The 22764-nt window shown below is 37.8% G+C and overlaps 1 protein-coding gene and 1 non-coding gene across 6 annotated transcripts in view; one reads left to right on the top strand and one right to left on the bottom strand.

Annotated features, from left to right (window-relative positions):
• PIBF1 (progesterone immunomodulatory binding factor 1) overlaps nucleotides 1-22764 on the top strand; it is a 251953-nt gene that overhangs the window by 154153 nt on the left and 75036 nt on the right. For all 5 annotated transcript variants that reach the window (XM_047756196.1, XM_047756197.1, XM_047756199.1 and 2 more), the window contains 2 exons: nucleotides 637-727; nucleotides 12099-12201. In XM_047756196.1, the coding sequence (XP_047612152.1) occupies nucleotides 637-727; nucleotides 12099-12201 (194 nt within the window). The remainder of the gene's footprint in view (nucleotides 1-636; nucleotides 728-12098; nucleotides 12202-22764) is intronic.
• On the bottom strand, nucleotides 377-515 carry LOC125113690 (small nucleolar RNA SNORA70). The gene has a single exon (XR_007131553.1). It is a non-coding gene; the product is annotated as a small nucleolar RNA SNORA70 (small nucleolar RNA).

Below are 22764 nucleotides of genomic sequence, written 5' to 3' on the forward strand. Positions count from 1 at the left end.
AAGGAGGGGACAGCACAGAGGCTCTATGAGTGCAGGGCCTGCCATGTGTCCAGGGGGCCACAATTAGGAATCCATTTGACCCCACAGCCATTGGGATGCGCTGCTTTTCTGCATGTTTCAAATTCATCTGCATTAAACTTAGTAAATCTCTGCTTGCTGGAGATGTGGGTCTTATGGCAGCCAGGGAACTTGTACTTAGCCCTGCATAGGGCCTCAATCACATGCTTCTTGTCCTGGAGCTCAGTGTGGAAGGACATTATGACTTGGCCAACAAGGACCTTAGCCACTGTGCCCAGGGCTTTCCAAAGGCACTGCACATACCCGTCTAGAGCCTAGAATGGGGGCAGCATGCTAGGCATGAATGTCCACTGGAAAGGGCTGTCTCCAAGGTCCCTTAGGGCGATGCATACAGGCAGCAGGCTTTGTACACACACTAGCAAGGAGGCTGCTGTTTGCAGCCATTGCACACCAGGCCCCCTCAGGGAAAAGAGCATGGTCAGCTTAATTGGCTGCAAAAACCCTGTTTAATGTTTTTGTGCTCCCTAATTCATTACTCTGACCACTTTTATTTTCACTTCTGCCATGCTTTTTAAGAAAAAAAAAATATTTCACATGGTACACTTTATTGTTTTCCAGTTGAAAATGAAGATGAGGCCGAAAGGATTCTTTTTTCCTATGGCTATGGTGCTAATGTTCCCACAACAGCTAAAAGACGACTAAAGCAAAGGTAAAATCAATGTATATTTGTTTTATTTATCAAGCTAAATGTAATTACATTATGCTTTTTGATAATGTGCTGAACAGAGTGACAGAATAAAGTTACTTTATTCTCAGTATGCTAAATATTAAAGTGCTCACAAAATAAACACAGTAATAATCATGCATTTCTTGTATTTTTAAGTGGGTTTAATGGTAGTAGAATATAAGTGTACATTAGGATTTTCCTAAAACTGGATTCAGTGATGATGACACCATTTTAAATTTATTTTCACCTTAATTTCAGGTGCATTACAAATGCTATTGTACCAACAATTTTCAGGTTAAAATTAATGAGTTATGCTTCCTTTTTTTTTCCTCTCTCTTTTTTTTTTTAACTCACCTGCCTACCCTTTCTTGACATGTACTTGAGGAAGAGGTAGAAGTTGAAAGAGAGAAACAGAGGTAGCATAAATATTGTGATTGAAATTATAAGAGACTTTGTGAAGGTCAATAAAATTTTTAGAAGATCCTCTAGTTATTTTGTGAGATATAATTTAAAATACACTCAGAGAAAATTGTACCGATATTAATTTGGTTTCTAGTTGACCTAACCCCTAACTCCTTTCTCCCACCTCAGTTCATCATGCTTTGCAAAAAGAGCCCCTTTTGCTACCAGAACAAATCTAAATGTTTCTGTTAGACTTCTTAGCCCTTCCATGTGGCCCTACCTCTCCTGCCTATTTGCCCCTCTACCCAAAGTAAGAATAGAATATCTCTCTGCCTATAAACATCTATTTTCGACATACCATCCAATACAGCATTTGTGTTATCTCATTAGCTCTCATTTCACGTGTGTCCCTAGCTAGATGGAAAGTTCTTCAAGGTCAGCAACTACATCTTATTCTTGTTTATTCGCCATTGTCTTCACTTAGCATGATGTGAAATAACTCGTAGTAGAACTGTCTCTTCATCTGAGTATTTGAGGATTCAAAGCCGCTTGTTTATCTGTTATTTTTACATGAATTGATTTAATTTAAACATTTAAAGACATTAAATGCTAAGTACGCAAAACAATCCATCTCAATTTTAATATTTTTATAGACACTTGGAAGTGATGGCTCAGAGGAAAATGTGGCTATCTTATCTTTGTGGCTATCTAAAACAACATAAGATATAGACCATTTTATGAGAAGTAACAAAAGGATGCTTAGAGGTTGTGTTTCTTGTTACACTAAATAGGATAGATGACTACCAGATATCAAAATGTAGCTGGAATAGTGAATTCTGTTTAGTGAAGATGCAAGTATTTCTAAATTACGTATTATTTAAAAAATCAGTTATAGTCCCATTCCATTCCCATTCTCCACTGAATCCCTCCAAAGGTCACCAAGGATGACCTAAGATAACTTGTAATTTTCAGCTTATCTGTTTTTGAGCTTTATGTTGCCAGCAGAGGAATAAAAATGTAGTTTTGTAGTTTTGCACCTGAGGCATGTGGAAGTTCCCAGGCCAGGGATCAAACCTACACCATAGAAGCCACCCAGGCCATGGCAGTGACAATGGCAGATCTTTAACCCACTGAGCCGCAAGAGAACTCCAGGGACCTTTTTTTTGGTTAGTGGCAAATGATTGAAATTCGAAGAAGATCATTCTCTTCTCTACTTTAGCATCTGATTCCTTCAAAAGAATCTTTGTCACAAGAAAAAAATATTTTTTTCTGTTGTAAGCTTCCTTTCTTCAGTCCTAAATGCTGAGTTCCTCTAAAATTGAAAGCAAATTATTGTTGTTACCTTACTATTTTTTTAAATTTCCCAAACAGATGTTGATTTCTTAGTATTCAGAGTGAGGATTTAAGGAAGCACAACTGATTCATATTCTGAATAATCTTAACTGTCCAAATATTTCTAAAGATTTTATCACTGAGCTATCTATGTGCCTTGAACAAGTGCCTAATGGGCATGCTATTAATATCTGCTACCAGCTGGGGCCAGGCATTCTTCTCATGATGAACCAGAGGGTTATTTTGAGGAAGTGCTTCTCAGGTCATCTAAACTGAGTGAAGGGAAAGTAAGTCTAGATATCCAAAGGGGACATTTATGCCTTCCTTCGCCCGTTCATTCACCAACTTTAATTGAGTGCCTACTGTATGCACAAAATTGACCAATGGCACAGAAGATTGCTGTTGAGGGTCTGACGCATTTCTGAAGTTTCCCAAGTCCATATTTGATTTCCTAATGCATATCTGTAAAGAAGTCAGTGGCTTGGCACTCTCATTTGAGATGAAAGCAGTATAACCTTAGAGAGAATCTAAGTTTAATTCTTCACGTTGAAATTAAAGCGATGGAAACTTAAAGGTGAACTATAAAATAACTCATTCAGAACGACACATGAAATAGTTGCATAATAAAGTTTTCATCACACCTCAGCCTATACCAAAATATGTTAAAATTTCAAGGGAATTTATTGCCCCACTGCTGCACAGTATATCTCATTCATACATAATTCAATTTAAAATCTGATCCTTTCAACAGCCAGATTTATGTATTTTAGGATAACACCTAATTGGAGGGGGTTTCTGATTATTAAAAATAATACATATTTATTTTAGAAAATTAGGAAAAATACTGGTAATCCTACCTTCCAAAGATAAACATTTAAAAATGTATACAGTTGCATATATTTTCTTACATATTTAGAGAATTATGGTGTGTAACTTAGAAGTTTAATTTCACCTGGAACATTTTTTATGTCCTTGACCATTTTTATTCTTTTTTGGGGGTGGGGGGAGAAAGGCAGTTGCACTCATGGCATGGGATGTACAAGTTCCTCCAGAGATCAAAGCAGTGACCTGAGCCACAGCAGTGAAAACACTGGAGCATTAACCCACTGTGCCACAGAAGTTTTTTTGTTGTTGTTGTTTTTTTGTTTTTTAGGGCCACACCCACAGCATATGGAGGTTCCCAGGCTAGGGGTCGAATAAGAGCTGTAGTCGCCAGCCTACACCACAGCTCATGGTAAGGCTGGATCCTTAACCCACTAAGCAAGGCCAGGGATTGATTCTGTGTTCTCATGGATGCGGGTCAGATTGTTAACCACTAAGCCACAACAGAAACTCTGCCACCAAAGAACTTTAAAACCTTTTCTTTCTTTTTTTTTTTTTTTTGTCTTTTTAGGGCCGCACCCACAGCATGTGGAGGTTCCCAGGCTAGGGGCAGAATCAGAGCTGTATCTGCCAGCCTGTACCACAGCCACAGCCACAGCCACAGCCACAGCCACAGCCACGATGGATCCAAGCCCCGCCTGCGACTTACACCATAGCGTACAGCAATGTTGGAACCTTAACCCATTAAACGAGGCCAGGGATCAAACCCTCAGCCTCATAGATACTAGTCGGGTTCGTTAACCACTGAGCCATGACAGGAACTCCTTTGAAACCATTTTTAATGGTTACTCAAAATTTCAATTTTGAGGCCTTATGTTTTTGCTATTAATATGGATAGCCACTAAAAATGTTCATTAGTTGCCTGTTTCTTCCCAAGGAATATTATGAAATCAAAATGAGAAAATGGGTGCAAAGTTCAGTACACAGTGCCTAGCAGAGTTAGGTGTTCAATAAATGTTGGTTTGTCATCTCAATTAAAGTTTCTTGGAGTAAGTTAATTTCATGGTTGATTTTAGGGATAAAGCCAGTGTTCCAAAGAGATGTAATTTGCATTTTCATTTAAAACAATTTTATTTTAAAATTTTAATGGACCTCTTGAAGTAATTAGTAGAAACAATCCCTGGACATGCAGCTAATTTTGAGACTCACTTTCTTTGGTATTACTCAGTTTCTTAAGGCATAAACTATAATGCCAATTTCCTTAAAGTAATGGCAAAATTTTTCAAAATTAGTTTGAAAAGTAATTCCCAGGAATGTATCTTAAACACATTATGATGTTAAATAAGGTTGCTCACATTTTGAATTTTCAGTAGAAATATGAACAATAACTAAATACTATGTTAAACTTTCTGGGATAAAGTTGTGAAAAGTTAAAAGGGCTTCTACAGTTAAGGTAGATTAAAATAAAATAGGTTCCTCTTGACTTGACTAAACTTGAAAATCTGAAGTAATGTTTTTGTTTCGGTCGTGATTGTTTTGAAAATAGCAAACAAGATTTTCTGGTTACCTGTTTTGGTTATATTCTTTAACCTGTGATACTGAATGGGAAACACCCAGGCACTAACGTGTTCTTAGTGTGTGCTTCTGTATTTGTTTTGGCAGATCTGAATGTGGAGACTTTTATGAAGGTTTTTAAACCTTTTAAAGTAAAAGATTTACTGCATACTATTGACCTTTTGTTTTAGTTTCTGTCTAATTTTATAAAGAGCTTTAAGTTGAAATGTCCACAGTAAACTAGGCTTTAAAGAAAGGAGAAATTAAAGCAGAGGAAGGTTTTATTTCCTCCAACAAACTTTTGTGCCCAATGAAATTTCATTTTCTTCTCCTTTATTCCCACATGTATGAGTTCTCATTTTTGTCCTTAGGGAAAGTTGTGCTTATTTCATTTGGGTTGGTTTTAGGAATAGTCCTTTAAAGGTACTGCTAATCTATTCCTGATCAACTAGAGAAAAACTAGAGAAAGACCTAACTAGAAATAATCAGAATGATACCACTGTTTAGTCCTCAGTAACTGCTGAAAGAGCAGGAAGTACAGGCACCGACCTGGTGCTTCTGAAGCTGAACTCAATCTGGCCCATGTGCCATTTTTTTCAACCATTTTTCCATACCATTCTAATAGAGACAGAACTCTGACCTGCTAAAACTGAAGAAGGTCAAAAAGCCAAATGTTATTTCAGACCACATATCTAAATAGCTAGTAACTACGTACATACTCTTGTTTATTTGGCATTTTGATAATACAAAAGGAACCATACCACTATTGAAGGTGGTTAGCCATGCTCACACTGCATGGGCTGTGCTTTTCTGTGTGTGTGTGTGTGTGTGTGATCATCAGAAATACTGCCGTTGACAGATCCAAGAGAATAACATTTATCTGGAGTCAAGAGGTGCTGAGAGAGCTTACCTTGGGAAGTAATTTACAAGATGAAATTTTAATTTAAAATTTAAATACAGGAGTTCCTGTTGTGCAGCAGAAACAAATCCAGCTAGTAACCATGAGGTTATGGGTTCAATCCCTGGCCTCGCTCAGTGTGTTAAGGATCCGGCGTTGCCGTGAGCTGTGGTGTAGGTTGCGGACACGGCTCAGGTCCCGCATTGCTGTGGCTATGGTATAGGCCAGCAGTTGTAGCTCTGATTCAACCCCTAGCATGAGAACCTCCATATGCCACAGGTGCGACCCTAAAAAGCAAATAAAATAAAATAAAATTTAAATACAAAATATACTTTTGTGTTGTTAGTTTTTTTTTTTTTTTTTTTCATTTCTATCGTGTTCTAACCCAAGAGACTGGACACAGTTCCCTGTGCTGTACAGTAGGACCCCATCACCCATCCATTCTAAATGTAATAGTTCACCTCTACCAACCCCAATACTTTTGTGTGTTATTAGTTTCTAATTGATGTCAAACTTAATCTTGGTAGAGGTAAAAATCACCTGACAATTAATATAATTACAAAGAAGAATTGTCTACTGTACCTATTTCAGTGTCCCAACACTAAAAAAGCAGTGGTTTCTTGAAGAGTTCAGTACTAAATAAATAAATAACCAAACTTTAGCAGGAGTCTTTTTCCTTGACTGTATCCATGGTTTCTCATTATAAAGAACTCATTATAAACACTTGTTTTCATTGTATGTGCATTGTAGTTAAGGAGATTAAACCTAACTATAGTTGAGCAGCTCTTCATTTGTCTTGCCTAGAATTTCAGTTAAACTAAACTCCCTTCATTTCTTTTCACTTCTAATATCCCGGATTTCTAAACAGAATTCACCTATAGCACCAAATTACTCACAACAACAATATGCAGCATTTAACGATTTAGGAAATTGAAATATGGAAGAGGCAAATTGATATCTGTGACATTTGCCTCCTCCCCTTACTAACTTTATGTTCTTTTTTATTCCTAGATGCTGAGCATTAGGTGTCCTTTATTTTTTAATTTTTTTTAATTTTTTTTGTCTTTTGTCTTTTTAGGGCCGTACCACAGCTCATGGAGATTCCCAGGCTAAAGGTCGAATCAGAGCTACAGCTGCTGGCCTACACCACAGCCACTGCAACGCCAGAACCGAACTGTATCTGCAACCTACACCACAGCTCACAACAACGCCATACCCTTAACCCACCGAGTGAGGCCAGGGATCAAACCCGCATAGGTGGGTTCATTAACCAGAGCCACGATGGGAACTCCAGGTGTATTTTAATATTGAGACTCTGCAACCTTAGAATACAATTTGTAGCCATTTGAGCAAATTTCTGGAATTTAAGCAAAATTCTCTTAAAGCAAAATCAATCAGGAGGAATTTATTAAGTGCCCACTCTCCTCAGCACATACCACAGAGGGTAAGACCCCTGTCTTCATTTAAGTTGTATCTGTTGGGGTAGAAAAGATGAACATACATGAAAGACTACCAAGAAATATCCCAAACTAGATATTTTGGAGACTGTCCATTGTGGCTTTAGGGGGTTAAAGACACAGTGTTGGCTCTGTGAGGATGCGGGTTCGATCCCTGGCCTTGCTCAGTGGCTTAAGGATCCCGTGTTGCCACAAGCTGTGGCATAGGTCACAAATGCAGCCTGGATCTGATGTTCCTGTGGTTGTGGCGTAGGCCTGCAGCTGCAGCTCTGATTCAGCCCCTAGCCTGGGAACTTCCATATGCTGTGGGTGCAGCCTTAAAGAGCAAAAAAAAAAAAAAAAAATGAGAGAAAGAAATACAAAGGTAAGATCTATAATACACAGTTTTGGCTAAAGTATAAAGAAACAGGAGTTCATTTTTTAAATGATTTTCATTTTTTCCAATATATTCAATTTAGAGTGTTTTGTCAATTTCTACAGTACAACAAAGCGACCCACTCACGCACATATATATATATATATATATATACATACACATTCTTTTTCTTACATTATCTCATCATGTTCCATCACAAGCGACTGGATATACTTCCCTATGTTATACAGCAAGATCTTATTGCTTATCCACTCCAAATGCAGGATACTGGAAAAACTCTGTTTCAGGTGTCCTTAATTTTTTTTTCTTTTCTTTTTTTTCTTTTTTTAACGGCTGCACCTGTGACATATGGAGGTTCCCAGGCTGGAACCGGAGCTACAGCTGCCGGCCCTATGTCACAGCCAGAGCAGCGTGGGTTCCGAACCTCATCTGTGACCTACACCACAATGCCAGATCCTTATCCACTGAGCGAGGCCAGGATTCAAACCCACATCCCTATGGATCCTAGTCGGGTTTGTTAACCACTGAACCACTAAGGGAACTCTCTGAGTGTTCTATGTGCTTAAATATTTTGTTTTTTAAAGAAAAAGATTTAACAGTATTATTTTTTATTCTTGTTTATTGTATTCTTTCTTTTCTTCGAGAACATGGGTTTTAAGAGCAATTTGAGGACTATCATTTCTTTTTTTTTTTGGCTTTTTAGGGCCACCCTCGCAGCATGTGGAAGTTCCAAGCTAGGGGTCGAGTCGGAGCTTTAGCTGCTGGCCTACAGCACAGTCGTGCAGTCATGACAACGCAGGATCTGAGCCATGTCTGTGACCTACACCATGCTCATGGTCATTCTGGATCCTTAACTCACTGCGTGAGGTCAGGGATTGAACCCATGTCCTCATGGATCTAGTTGAGTTCATTACTGCTGAACTACATACAAAGGGAACCCCTCTCATTTCTGATAGAACTAGGAGATGTGTTCTGCTATGCTTACAACTGACTTAGAAATGAATTTTTGAAACATAGTCATTGGTTCAGTTGGAGACCAGTTGTACCCCAGTGTCTTTCACTTTCTAACCAGTATGCATTGTAAATAACATCAGCATTCATAGTACTAGTTACAGTCGTTTCCATGAGCATCAGTTCCTAGAAAGTTTTTCTGAATAAAATAGGACTGTAAGCTAGTCATCAAAACACTGTAGAACACACTTATAAGCAATTTCAAGACATCCTAAATTCCTTCCTTCTATTGATTTTTTTCTCACTCAATCTCCAAGCGAAAATCAAGGAAAATTTTAGTAGAAGGTAGCTGTGGTATCATGGCTGAAGCACCAGCATACCAAAAATTTCTTGAATACCGTGTCTTGGGTCATGTGATGTTTTACATTGATAAGAGGTATCACATAAAATCTGCATAAGAGCATTAAGCAGTTTCCAAACAAAACAAAAAACACCCAAACCAAATGAGCTGTTTAATATTATTAAACTTGATGTCTTCAAGTCATTATCTACTTCAAAATGTTGGTAATGGGTGACTTTTGCATCTCATTTTCAAGCATCCCTTTTTCTTCCATTTTATCTCACCCATAACTATTTCTGGCAAGGTATTCTTTGTCCTATACTGAGCATTACACAAATATGTGTAACATACAAACATTTATTGAGAAATTGCCATGTACGAAAAGACCCTAATGCTGAGTTCTATGGGAGACAGAAAGATAAAAGAGATATTTTAACATATATGGCGGATGAGGAAAAGAATAAAATATGAAGTAAGATAATTCCAAAGGTTTTGTTTTGTTTTGTCTTTTGTCTTTTTAGGGCTGCACCCGCGGCATATGGAGGTTCCCAGGCTAGGGGTTTAATCGGAGCTGTTGCTGCCAGCCTACGCCAGATCCAAGCCACATCTGTGACCTGCACCACAGCTCACGGCAATGCCAAATCCTTGACCTGCTGAGCGAGGCCAGGGATCAAACCCGCAACCTCATGGCTCCTAGTCAGATTTTTTTCTGCTGTGCCATGACAGGAACTCCCAAAAGTTTTTTTTTTTAATAATGATTTTTATTTTTTCCATTATCGCTGGTTTACAGTGTTCTGTCAATTTTCTACTGTATAGCAAGGTGATCCAGTCACACATACATTTATATATTCTTTTTTCTCACATTATCATCCTCCATCATAAGTGAATAGATATAGTTCCCAGTGCTATAGAGCAGGATCTCATTGCGTATCCATTCCAAAGGCAATAGTTTGCATCTATTAACCCCAGGCTCCCAGTCCATCCCACTCCCTCCCCTCCATCTTGTCAACCACAAATCTGTTCTCCATGTCCATGATTTGTGTGTGTGTGTGTGTGTGTGTGTGTGTTTTCTAGGGCCCGCACCCTCCACATATGGAGGTTCCCAGGCTAGGAGTCTAATCAGAGGTGTAGCCACAAGCCTATGCCAGAGCCACTGCAACTTGGGATCTGAGCTGCATCTGCGACCTACACCACAGCTCACGGCAACGCTGGATCCTTCACCCACTGAGCGAGGCTAGGGATCAAACCTGCAACCTCATAGTTCCTAGTTGGATTCGTTAACCACTGAGCCATGATGGGAACTCCTCCATGTCCATGATTTTTAAAGCTTTAAAATACTGATGTTTGGGGATGGACCTAGAAATTATCATGCTAAGTGAAGTCAGTCAGACAGTGAGACACCAACATCAAATGCTCTCACTTACATGTGGAATCTAAGAAAAAAGCACACAGTGAACATTGCAGAACAGATACTGACCCACAGACTTTGAAAAACTTAGGGTTTCCAAATGAGACAGGCTGAGGGGTGGGGGGATGCACTGAGAGTTTGGGATGGAAATGCTATAAATTTGGTTGTGGTGATTGTTGTACAACTATAAATGTAATAAAATTCATTGAGTAATTTTAAAAAAAGAAAAAAAGAGAATATTGGTGGGAGTTCCCATTGTGGCTCAGTGTTTAATGAATCCAACTAGGAACCATGAGGTTGTGGGTTCGATCCCTAGCCTCGCTCAGTGGGTTAAGGGTTCAGCGTTGCTGTGAGCTGTGGTGTAGATCGCAAACGTGGCTCGGATCCTGCGTTGCTGTGGCTGTGGTGTAGGCCAGCAGCTACAGCTCCAATTGGACCCCTAGCCTGCGAACCTCCATATGCCATGGGTGTGGACCTAAAAAAAAAAAAAATAGGATTGTGTTTTTTACATCTCCAACTTCAACTGATTATTAAGGCACAACCCTGTGCCAGTTCAAAGGACAGAAACTTAAGAGCTCCTGTTTTGGCTTAGTGGGTTAAGAACCCAGCTAGTATCCACAAGGATGCAGGTTTGATCCCTAGCCTTGCTCAGTGGATTAAAGATCTGGCTTTGCCACAAGCTGTGCTGTGGTGTAGGTCACAGATGTAGGCTCAGGATCCCGCATTTCTCTGGCTGTGGCTTAGGCCAGTAGCTGAAGCTGCAGATGAGGTTCTAAAAAGGGGGGAAAAAAGGACAGGAACTTAGATATGATCATATATCTAAATAGGCTACCCGGAGTTCCCTTTGTGGCTCAGCAGAAACGAATCCAACTAGTATCCATGAGGATGCGGGTTCGATCCCTTCTCTCAGTGGCTTGGGGATCCATAGTTGCCATGAGCTGCGGTATAGGTCACGGACACAGCTCGGGTCCTGTGTTGCTGTGCCTGTGCTGTAGGCCAGCAGCTACAGCTTCTATTCGACCCATAGCCTGGGAACTTCCATATGCTGCTGGTGCGGCCCTTAAAAAATAAATAAATAAATTATGCCCCAGTGGTCAGGAGGAATGATATGATTTTATAGGTAATGTTTTTATTATTGTGTCTTAAAAGTGGAATTGAGACATTTTATATTTAATGTAATTTTAAATACTAAAGGTCACACTCAGTACAATAACTTGTGGTCATCGCGTGGTGATCCCTGTGATCTGTCAGTGATTTCTGTTAGTACGTAATCTGCCTTTACTGTTAGACATCTGTCTCCGTTTTTCATGTATCATTTCCATCTGTTTTCAGTAGAAAATCTGTTCAGTTGTGTTTTGTATTGTAAAAATATGTTGTCTGAGATAAACACTGATGCTTTTCAAAGTGCAAGCTTATTATTGTTTGAACTAATTGCCTTATTTGTTCGTAAATGGGAAATTTTTATAAAAAAGGAGAAAAGCTGTAAATTGCTTTCTTGTGGTCTTTTTGAGCAAATATCGTAATGTAACTCTCCACTTTTATAGCAAGGGCTAGAAACTATTAATGTGGTAATCAATGTATCACAATTACGTTTTGCATATTTTTAATGTTACTTTCAAAATTATGGTTTGTTGGGATGTTGGCCTTCCACTGTTGACACCTGAAAATATTATTCCACTCCATATTTTTCCTGTTAATATTTAAGCATTAGTAGGAAATGGAAAGTCAATTTTGGAGCGTACAGACACATTTTGAATATTTGAGAGAGTGTTCCTCTTTTGTCAGCATTTCTTCTTTTATTCCGTTCTCCTAGTGTCCACTTGGCAAGAAGAGTGCTTCAGTTAGAAAAACAAAACTCATTGGTTTTAAGAGACCTGGAACATCAAAAGAACCAAGTGACACAGCTTTCACAAGAGGTAAAGAACCTAAACAAAAGAAACACATATAAAGAATCACAGTATTCATTTCAATTTTTTGTTACTCCTTTGTGTATTTTCTGAGAAGTTTTAAAATAAGCCGTTTGCTAGAACAAAATGATTTTACAGTCTATGAAACTAACCTAATGTTAAAGCCTTATAAAGCAACTTAAAGTGTATGGCAAAATGAAGATCAAAAGAGAGATTAAATGCCCAGACTAAATATAAATGCAGACTAGACAGACAAAGCTTTGATTTCTGAGAATATCAACTGGCAAAACAAGTTTAGCAAATTTTGGTGGCATTATAAGTTTTTAACTAAAACCTCATTTTAGATAGATTTGCTTTTTAAAAACTTTTTTGTTTGATGAACAATCACTTAACTGTTAAACACATAACTTGGTATGTACACTTAAGCTCTCACATTCTTTAGCTTTTGATAGTTCCCAAATTGTGTTTATTTTTTAAAAATCAGATTCACATTCCTTATTTTTCTTAGCATTACATTATATAATTTAAAATATGTATATACATTTTATGTAGTATTTTCAATCTGCCTATTTAATCAATATCTAATTGCATTTTTCTATACTTCTGAAATTCAAGTAACAAAACAATTCAAACCAAAGATGTCACCTCCCTAACTTTCCTTTCATTTCCTTTTCAGCATAGCAACTTTTCTACATTAATATTTTAGATCTTATAATAAAGGGATTTTTAAAGGCATATGTTAAGGAGTATTCATAGGAGTTCCCATTGTGGCTCAGCAGGTTAAGAACCAACGAGTATCTATGAGGATGCAATCCCTAGACTCCCTCAGTGGGATAAGGATCTGGCACTCCTGTGGCTGTGATGTAGGCCAGGGATTTGGCTCAGATCTTGTGTTCCTGTGGCTGTGGCGTAGGCCAGCGGCTATGGATCCGATTTTACTCCTAGCCCAGGAACTTCCATATCCCACAGGTGCAGCCTTAAAAAGACAGAAATATTTATAGGTACCATGTATTCTATGTTTGTTTTCCTGTGGACTTGTTCACATTTGTCTGTCTAGTCCCCTCTATTTAGTATGCTTTTCATACTGGAACATTAGGAGGATCTTTATGCTCAAATTTCAAAAGACAAGAAATATTTCATATGACGGCAGTGACTCGACAGTTAATGCTCAGGGTGGAAGCAGTGTTGTGCTGGCCAATGGTAAACAAGTGGCTCTCCCGGCAGGGGTATGAGGGATGGCTCTAATTTGTAGCGTTTGCTTATGTCCTCAGCATAAACATTCCCATCATGATTAACTTCAGGCCTCGAACATAACATTACAGAACACAAAGTAGAGAAAAGATGCTCAGTAGCATGCATGACGCTTCCACCACACACACACAGTAGACACGTAAACTGAAGAGCACAGATAGTAGTAAAACTAAACTTGTTGAGTTCTTGAGTATTTGGGGGTTTTTTCATAAAATTTGTTTTAGGAGTTCCCTGGCGGGTGGCACAGTTGGGTTAAGGATCCGGCATTGTCACTGCTGTGGCATGGGTTCCGTCCCTGACCCAAGAATTTTCGCATACTGTGGATGCAGCCAAAAAAAAATTTTTTTAATTTTTTAAATAAAATTTGTTTTACTATAAATCTAAATGATTTTTAATAATAGTGATGTTTAACATCCAGCTCACAAAATTCCAAAAACTTTACCAGCCATCTCTTACAAACCTACAAGCTTCAGTACATCACTGGGTAGAACCATGGAAAGATATATAAATAAGTGAATTACCAAAGAAACAAACGAACCTCTGTTTGTTAATATATTACAAATCCCTCATGTTTGTTTTAGTCAGAATTACTTATCAAAAATATGTCTTTTTTTTGTCTTTTTTTTTTTAATCTTTTTGCCATTTCTTGGGCCACTCTAGCGGCATATGGAGGTTTCCAGGCTAGGGGTCTAATCAGAGCCACAGCAGCCAGCCTATGCCACAGCCACAGCAACGCCAGATCTAAGCTGCATCTGTGACCTACACCACAGCTCACGGCAACGCCAGATCCTTAACCCACTGAGCAAGGCCAGGGATCGAACCCACAACCTTGTGGTTCCTAGTCGGATTCATTAACCACTGAGCCATGACAGGACTCCAAAAATATGTCTTAAAAATATTAAAATTCAGGAGTTCCCCATCATGACACAGTGGAAACGAATCCAAGTAGGAACCATGAGGTTGCAGGTTCGATCCCTGGCCTTGCTCAGTGGGTTAAGGATCCGGTGTTGCCGTGAGCTGTGGTGTAGGTCACAGACTTGGGTCAGATCTGGCACTGCTGGGGCTCTGGCATAGGCCAGCAGCTATAGTTCTGATTAGACTCCTAGCCTAGGAACCTCCATATGCCATAGGAACGGCCCTAGAAAAGGCAAAAAGACAAAAAAAAAAAAGAAAGAAAAAAGAAAACCGTCTTCCTGAGCATTTCAGTTAATTGAAATAGGAGTCTCTAAATGGGTACACACTCCTATACAAATTGTAAAGAAGAAACGGAAGAAATTAAATTAAGTATTCTTGAATTGAAGTATAATTAACTTTGTATGAATCCATTTTTTTTTGGCTGTACACATGGCATATGAAAGTTTCTGGGCCAGAGATGGAACTGGCACTCAGTTGTGGCCCATTCCATAGCTATGGCAATGCCAGATCCTTTGCCCCGCTGAGCCACAGGGAACTTCTAGCAATTTTTTAAAAAGCGTTGGCTTGTATTAGAAAAAGATGTAAATATTGAAATATCTGCGATATGAAATACTATGATATCTGGAACTTCCTTAAAATATTCTACAAGAAAGTAGTGGGGAGGCTCAGTAGATAAAAGAAGAATCTCAAAATGTTGATAATATTTGAATCCCAGTGACAGGTACATACAGATTCATAATTCAGTTCTGTACTTTTGTGTATGTTTGAAATTTTTTCTTAAGACCTATGGAGAATCAGTAACTCTATATTAAAAGGTTTATGCTAACTGTAAAACTTGAGATCGAAAAGTAAATATTATAATTTGAAAGACTCCATGAATTTTACTTTTTTATGCCCCACAAAAATTACATTGCTTAAATTGGAAAATAATTATATAAACTAATTAGCTGAAAGATGATAGTATTAGGCTGCTTCTATACCAATAGGCTATCCATGATAGAGGGTAAAAAATCGGAGAAGGAAAGTCTCTCAGGATCTGTATTCTTTTTTCTTTTTCAGGGCTGCACCGGCAACATGTGGAAGTTCCTAAGCTAGGGGTTGAGTCGAAGCTGCAGCTGCCTCCTTAACTGAGCAAGCCCAAAAATCAATCCCACATCCTCATGGATACTAGTGGGGTTTGTTACCACTGATCCATGATGGGAACTCCAGGATCTGTATTCTTTGGGAGCAGGTTAAATATTTAAACCAACTTTGAGGGGGTTTTTTGTTTGTTTGTTTTTAATAATGTTTATTTTTCCATTATAGTTGGTTTACAGTGTTCTGTCAATTTCTACTATACAGCGAAGTGACCCAGTCTCACACACACACACACACACACACACACACACATTCTTTTTCTCATGTTATTCTCCATCATGTTCCATCATAAGTGACTAGATATAGTTCCCTGTGCTATATATATAGTAGGATCTCATTGCTTATCCACTCCAAATGCAATAGTTTGCATCTATTAACCCCAGACTCCTAGTTCGTCCCACTCCCCCCCCCTCCCCTTGGCAACCACAAGCCTCTTCTTCAAGTCCATGAGTTTCTTTTCTGGGGAAAGGTTCATTTGTGCTGTATGTTAGATTACAGGTTCGGTCCCTGGCCTTGCTCAGTGGGTTAAGGATCTGGTGTTGCCGTGAGCTGTGGTGTAGGTTGCAGACACGGCTCAGATCCTGTGTTGCTGTGGCTCTGGCGTAGGCTGGCAGCTACAGCTCCGATTGGACTCCATATGCCTCGGGTGCGGCCCTAAAAGGACAAAAAGACAAAAAATAAAAAAAATAAAGAATATCATTTAAAATAAGAGAAATAAAGAATTTCTCCAACAAACAAAAGCTAAAAGAGTACAGCAATACTAAACCCATTCTAAAAGAAATACTGAATGGGCTTCTCTAAATAAAAAAGAAGTAAGAAGAAATAGGATGGAGGAAATCACAATTGGAAGGCAATCACTTAAATAAGCCAGTATACAGATCTAAAAGGAAAATAAAAACCTATTGTAAAAGTGATGATAAACACCAGAAACAGCAAAAGGACAAACATGAAAATGTTAAAAACAGACTTCAAAATCATAGAATGTGGGGAAGGAAAGTGAGAAAATCTAGAGGGTTTTTTTTTGTTTTTTGTTTTTATAATGTGTTGGAGCCTATATAACTATCAGGTTAAATCAAGCAGATATAGGAAGGGGTTAACATACTTAGAAAACAGGGCAACCACAAATCAAAACCAAACATTACAGTCACAAAAGCTAGAAGGAAAAGTACATAAGCGTAAAATAAAAGGAAATTTCATCCAACCAAAAAAAAAAAGAAGAAGAAGAAGAAAGGAGAAACATAGAATCAACTGGAAAACAAGATTTAAAATGGCAATAAATACATATTTATCACTAATTACCTTAAATGTCAATGGACTGAATGCTCTAATCAAGTTTTTGAGAATACAGAGATGAAACTCAAAGGACTAATATTAGAATTAACATTAAGTGCTATTCAAAATAAGTCTGAGATTATATATAAATGAATTGCCAAAGTAAAAGTACTAACAAATATTCAAAATGAAAACAAATACTTCTCTTATAGCCGCTTTATTGAGTCTTAATTGACACACACTAACCTGCACAAATTTAGCGTGTACAATATGATAACTTCTGGCACATTTGTAACCACAAAACCATCACCACAGTGAACCTAATGACAGAATGCATGTGTCACTGCAGAAGTTTCCTTGTGCCCTTTTGGAATCTCTCTCTTTCAACCCTCCCCACCCCCACCCTTGTCCCCCGCTACTGCGGATTTGCATTGTTTAACTTTAGATTTGTTTGCATTTCCTAGACTTTTATGTAAATAGAATCACTACGCATTATATATACACACTACTTTTTTATGTCTCCTTTCATTCTGCATAATTATTTCAAGATTCATCCATAGTTCATTTCTTTTCATTACTGAGTAATTTTCCATTGTATGACTATACCCCAGTTGTTCATCTATTCACCATTGGGTTATTTCCAGTTTTTACCTATTAGAAATAAAGCTAATATAAACATCCATGAACAAGTCTTTGTATGAACATATGCTTTTGTTCCTCTGGGATAAATACGTGCGAATGGAATAGTTGGATCATATGGTAGATGTCTAATGTTTTAAGAAACTGCCAAACTGTTTTCCAAATGTTCATACTGTTTACTGTTTCTCCCATCAGCATTATGAAAACTGTGGTTTCTCTTCATCCTTGCAAAGACTTGATATGGTCAGTCTTTTTAAATCTAGCCATTATAATAACTGGTACATAGTGGTATCTCATTGAAGTTTTAATTTGCATTTCCTTCATAATTCATGATGTTGAGCATCTTTTCATGTGCTTCTTTGCCCTTTGTTTTTCTTATTGGGAGAAATGTCTATTCAAATTTTTTGCTAATTATATCATAGTATTTTCTTATTATTAGGAGTTTTGAGAATTATTTTTATATTCTAGATACAAGTCTCTTAGCACCTGTATGATTTGCAAATATTTTCTCCTATTCTGTGGCCTGTCTTTCCATCTCTCTTTTTTTTTTGTTTGTCTTTTTTAGGGCCACAGCTGTGGCAGACGGAAGTTCCCAGTCTAGGAGTCCAGTTGGAGCTGTTGCTATTGGCCTACACCACAGCCACAGTAACTCGGGATCTGAGCCACATCTGCAACCTACACCACAGCTCATCTTAACCCACTGAGTAAGGCCAGGGATTGAGCCTGTGTCCTCATGGATGCTAGTCAGGTTCGTTAACCACTAAGCCACAATGGGAACTCTCTCCATCTCTTAACAATGCTTTTTGAGGAGCAGAAGTTTCTATCCTGTCCATTTTATCAGTTTGCACTATGTTTTAGATGTTGTATCTGAAGTATCTTTGCCTAACCCAGGATCACAGTGTTTTAATCTGTATTTTTCTGTGGATCTTTCATAGTTTTAAGTCTGTGGTCCATTTTTAATGTTTGTGTTGTGTATAGAATATAGATTGAAATTCATTTATATGTATATTGAAACAAAATTGTTCTAATATCACTTGTTGGAAAAGACCCTTGTTGAAAATCAGTTAATCATCTGTGTTTGAGTCTCTTTCTGGACTCTGTACTGTTCCACTTATCTCTTTGTCTGTCTTTATGTCGGTGCTACACCAGCTTGATTACTGTAGCTTCGTAATATCATCCAACTCTGTTTGGGTTCAAAGCTTTTTGGCTACTCTCTATCCTTTTCATTCCATATGAATTCTATAATCACATTTTTTCTTTTTCTTTTTTGGCCGCCTCATAGCATATGGAGTTCCCAGACCAGGGATCAGATCTGAGGCGCAGTTGCAGCCTACGCCACTGCAGCTGTGGCAACACCAGATCCTTTAAGCCCATTGTGCTGGGCCAGGACTCAAACCTGCCTCCTGGCGCTGCAGAGACGCCACTGATCCTGTTGTGCCACAGCAGGAACTCCCCATAATCATTTTTTTAAACCGATTTTGATTGAGATTGTATTGAATCTGTGAATGAAATGAGGATAGTTGACATGTTAATAATATGAATATTCTGACCATGAACCAAATATATAGCTTTCCATTTATTTAGATCTTAATTTCTCTTAGTGGTGTTACTTTTTAGTTTTTATTTTAAAGTTTCACATCTTTTGACTACTGTTAAAACAGTGTATGTGTTTTCCCATCCTTTAACTTTTTTGGGGCCTCACCCACAGCATCTGGAATTTCCTGAGCCAGGGATTGAACCCTCACCCCAGAGGCAACTCGAGCCACTGCAATGACAATGCCAGATCCTTAGCCCACTGTGCCATGAAGGAACTCCATCCTTTAACTTTTAACCTTTAAAGTTGTCATATATGCAGCATATATAGTTATGTCTTGCTTTTTTATCCAATCTGAAAAATACAACCTTTAATTGGGGTTTTTAGACATTTACATTTAATGTATTTATTAATATGGTTATTTTTAAATCTTTTGTTTTCTATTTGCCTTTCTATATCCCCCTTTTTTTCTTGCCTGCTTTTTGAATAGTTTTTATTAATTGAATAGTTTTTATCATTCCATTTTATCTCATTGGCTTGTTGGCAATAACTGTTATTGCAGTGGTTGCTTAAGATTACTAAATATATATATATATATATCTTTAACTTATCAATTTGACGTGATATTTTACTACTTTGCGTATGGTATAAAAACCTTAGAATAATAGGAGTTCCCGTCGTGGCGCAGTGGTTAACGAATCCGACTAGGAACCATGAGGTTGCGGGTTCGGTCCCTGCCCTTGCTCAGCGGGTTAACGATCCGGCGTTGCCGTGAGCTGTGGTGCAGGTTGCAGACGCGGCTCGGATCCCGCGTTGCTGTGGCTCTGGCGTAGGCCAGGGGCTACAGCTTGGATTCGACCCCTAGCCTGGGAACCTCCATATGCCGCGGGAGCGGCCCAAGAAATTAGCAACAACAACAACAACAAGACAAAAAAAAACAAAAAAAAACCTTACAATAATATACTTCCATATGTCTCTGCCCAGCCTTTGTGCTCCTCTTGTCATATATTTTATTTATAAATGTCTAAGCTTCACACTACATTGCTATTGTTTTTACTTTACCTTTTAAAGAAATATAATAATATGAAGAAAAGATATTACATTTAACCAAATAGTTACCATGCCTGCTGTTCTTTATTCCTTTGTATAGATCCAGATTTCCATCTGGCATCATATCGCTTCTGGATGATGTACTTATTTTAACAATACTTACAGAGTAGGTCTGCTGGTGATGAATTCTTTTGACTTCTGTATGTTAAGAAAGTTATTTTACCTTTTTTGTTGTTTGGTTTTTGTTTTTACTTTTCTGACTGTCATTAACAAAAGTAAAGATTAAAACATATTTCTCAGTTACGTTACTATAGCGAAATAAATTGGAACTATGCCTTTGAGGGTCCACTTTTTCCTTTTTATTCCAGTAAAATTCACATAACGTCATAGTCACCATTTAAACCATTTTAAATTGTATAATTCAGTGGCTTTTGTTACGTTAGTAGTGTATAACCATCGTCATTGTGTATAACCATCGTCACTGTTTAGTTACAGAACATTCTCATCACCCAGAGAGATACCATGTACCCACCAGTCACTCATTCCCCAATCTCCCCTCCCTCCACCCTCTGGAAACCACCAGTGTGCTTTCAGTTTCTATGGATTTGCCTGTTCTACATGTTTCATAGAAATAGAATCATGTGCTATGTGACCTTTTATGTCTGGCTTCTTTCACTTAGTGTAATGTGTTCAAGATTCATTCATAGTGTCCCATCTATCAATACTTAATTCCTGTTTGCTTTTCTTTGTTGTTTTTTTTTATTGTTATTATTCTTTTTGTTTGTTTTGTTTGTTTTGGTTTGTTTTTATTACTCAATGAATTTATTACATTTATAGTTGTACAATGATCATCACAATCCAATTTTATAGGATTTCCATCCCACACCCCCAGCATTTTGGGGGGTTTTTTGCTTTTTTAGGGCTGCACCTGCGGCACATGGAGGTTCCCAGGCTAGGGGTCTAATCAGAGCCACAGCAGCCAGCCTATGCCACAGCCACAACAACACCAGATCTAAGCTGCATCTGCGACCTACACCACAGCTCATGGCAATGCCTGATCCTTAACCTACCGAGCTTCAGGAGGCCAGGGATAGAACCCACAACCTCATGGTTCCCAGTCAGATTTGTTTCCACTGCTCCACGATGGGAACTCCCCTTAATGCCTTTTTATGACTGGATAATGTTCCATTGTACATTATGTCATGCTTTGTTTATCCATTCATCAATTGATGGACATTTAGGTTATTCCATCATTTGGCTATTGTAATAGCCCTGCTGTGAACTTTCATGTACAACTTCTTTTTCTTTCTTTCTTTCTTTCTTTCTTTCTTTCTTTCTTTTTTTTTTAGCACTTGTTTTCAGTTCCTATGGGTGTATACCTGAGTGGATGTGCTGAGTCACATGGTAATTCTGTGTTTGACTTTTTGAAGAACCATTAAAGTGTTTTCCACAGCAACTGTGCCATTTTACATTCCCATCAGCAAAGTCCAGGATTCCAATTTCTCACACCCTTGCCAATGCTCATTTTTTTGTTTTTCAGGTTTTATAAGTTTCTAGTCATCCTAGTGAGTATAAAGTGTTGTCTTGTTTTGGTTTTGATTTGCATTAACCTTACAACCAATGATGTTAAGCATTTTTGTGTGCTTAATGGCCATTTTTTACATCTTCTTTGGAGAAATGTCTACTGAAGTTCATTGCCCATTTTTCAACTGTTGTCTTTCTGTTGTTGAATCCTAAGAGTTCTTTATATATTCTGAATATTAAACCATTTTAGCTATATGATTTGCAAGTACTTTCTCCCATTCTGTGCATTGTCTTTTGCTTTCTTGTTTCTCTGATTACAAAAAATTTTAATTTTGATGGAGTTCAAGTTATCTGTCATGTTTATTGTGCTTCACTTTTGGGAGTTTTTGTTCACTTGAACTTTTTAATTTTTCACTTTACCTTTAAATTATTTTTAATAAATATTTACATGTTTAAGTTGTACAACATGATGATATATATTAACATGGTAAAATGGTTACTACAGTCAAGCTAACTAACATATGTATCTGCTTGCATATTCACCTTTTGTGTGTGTGTAGTGAGAGCACCTCAAATCTACTCTTGTAGCAAATTTCCAGATGTATCACATATTTGTAAACCCATTCATCCATTGGTGGCCCTTTGGGTCATTTCCGTCTTTTGGCTATGAATAGTGCTGCTCTGAACATTCAAGGACAAGCATCATATATTTACCTATTTTAATGTTTTTTGAGTATACACCTAAAAGTAGAATTGCTATACTCACCTTTGTTTTGTTTTGTTTTTTAATATTTTTCATCTTTATTTTTGGAAGATATTTTCCCTAGGTAAAGAATTCAAAGTTGACTTTTTCCTCTCTTTCTCTCTTTTTCAGTACTTGAAAGATGTTGCTCCACTCCCTTTTAATTTGTATAGTTTTTGCCAAGAAATATGTCATCTTTATCTTTGTTCCTCTCTAGGTAATGTGTCTTGTTTTTCTAGCTGCTTTTAAGATTTTCCTTTTTTTTTTTTTTTTTTTTACTGGTTTTAAGCAATTGGATCATGATGTGGCTCACTGTTGCTTTCTTTATGTTTCCTGTGCTTTGGTTTTGTCAAACTTCTTGTATATGTAAGATCGTCAAATTTGCAAATGTTTCAGGCATTATTTCTTTAAATATTTTTTCTATCCCACTCTCTTTCTTCCCTTTGGAGACTTCATTAAACACATATCAGGCTTCTTAAAGTTGTACTATGACAGAACAAATGATGTT

The sequence above is a fragment of the Phacochoerus africanus genome, chromosome 13 (assembly GCF_016906955.1).
Source record: "Phacochoerus africanus isolate WHEZ1 chromosome 13, ROS_Pafr_v1, whole genome shotgun sequence".
Lineage (NCBI taxonomy): Eukaryota > Metazoa > Chordata > Mammalia > Artiodactyla > Suidae > Phacochoerus > Phacochoerus africanus.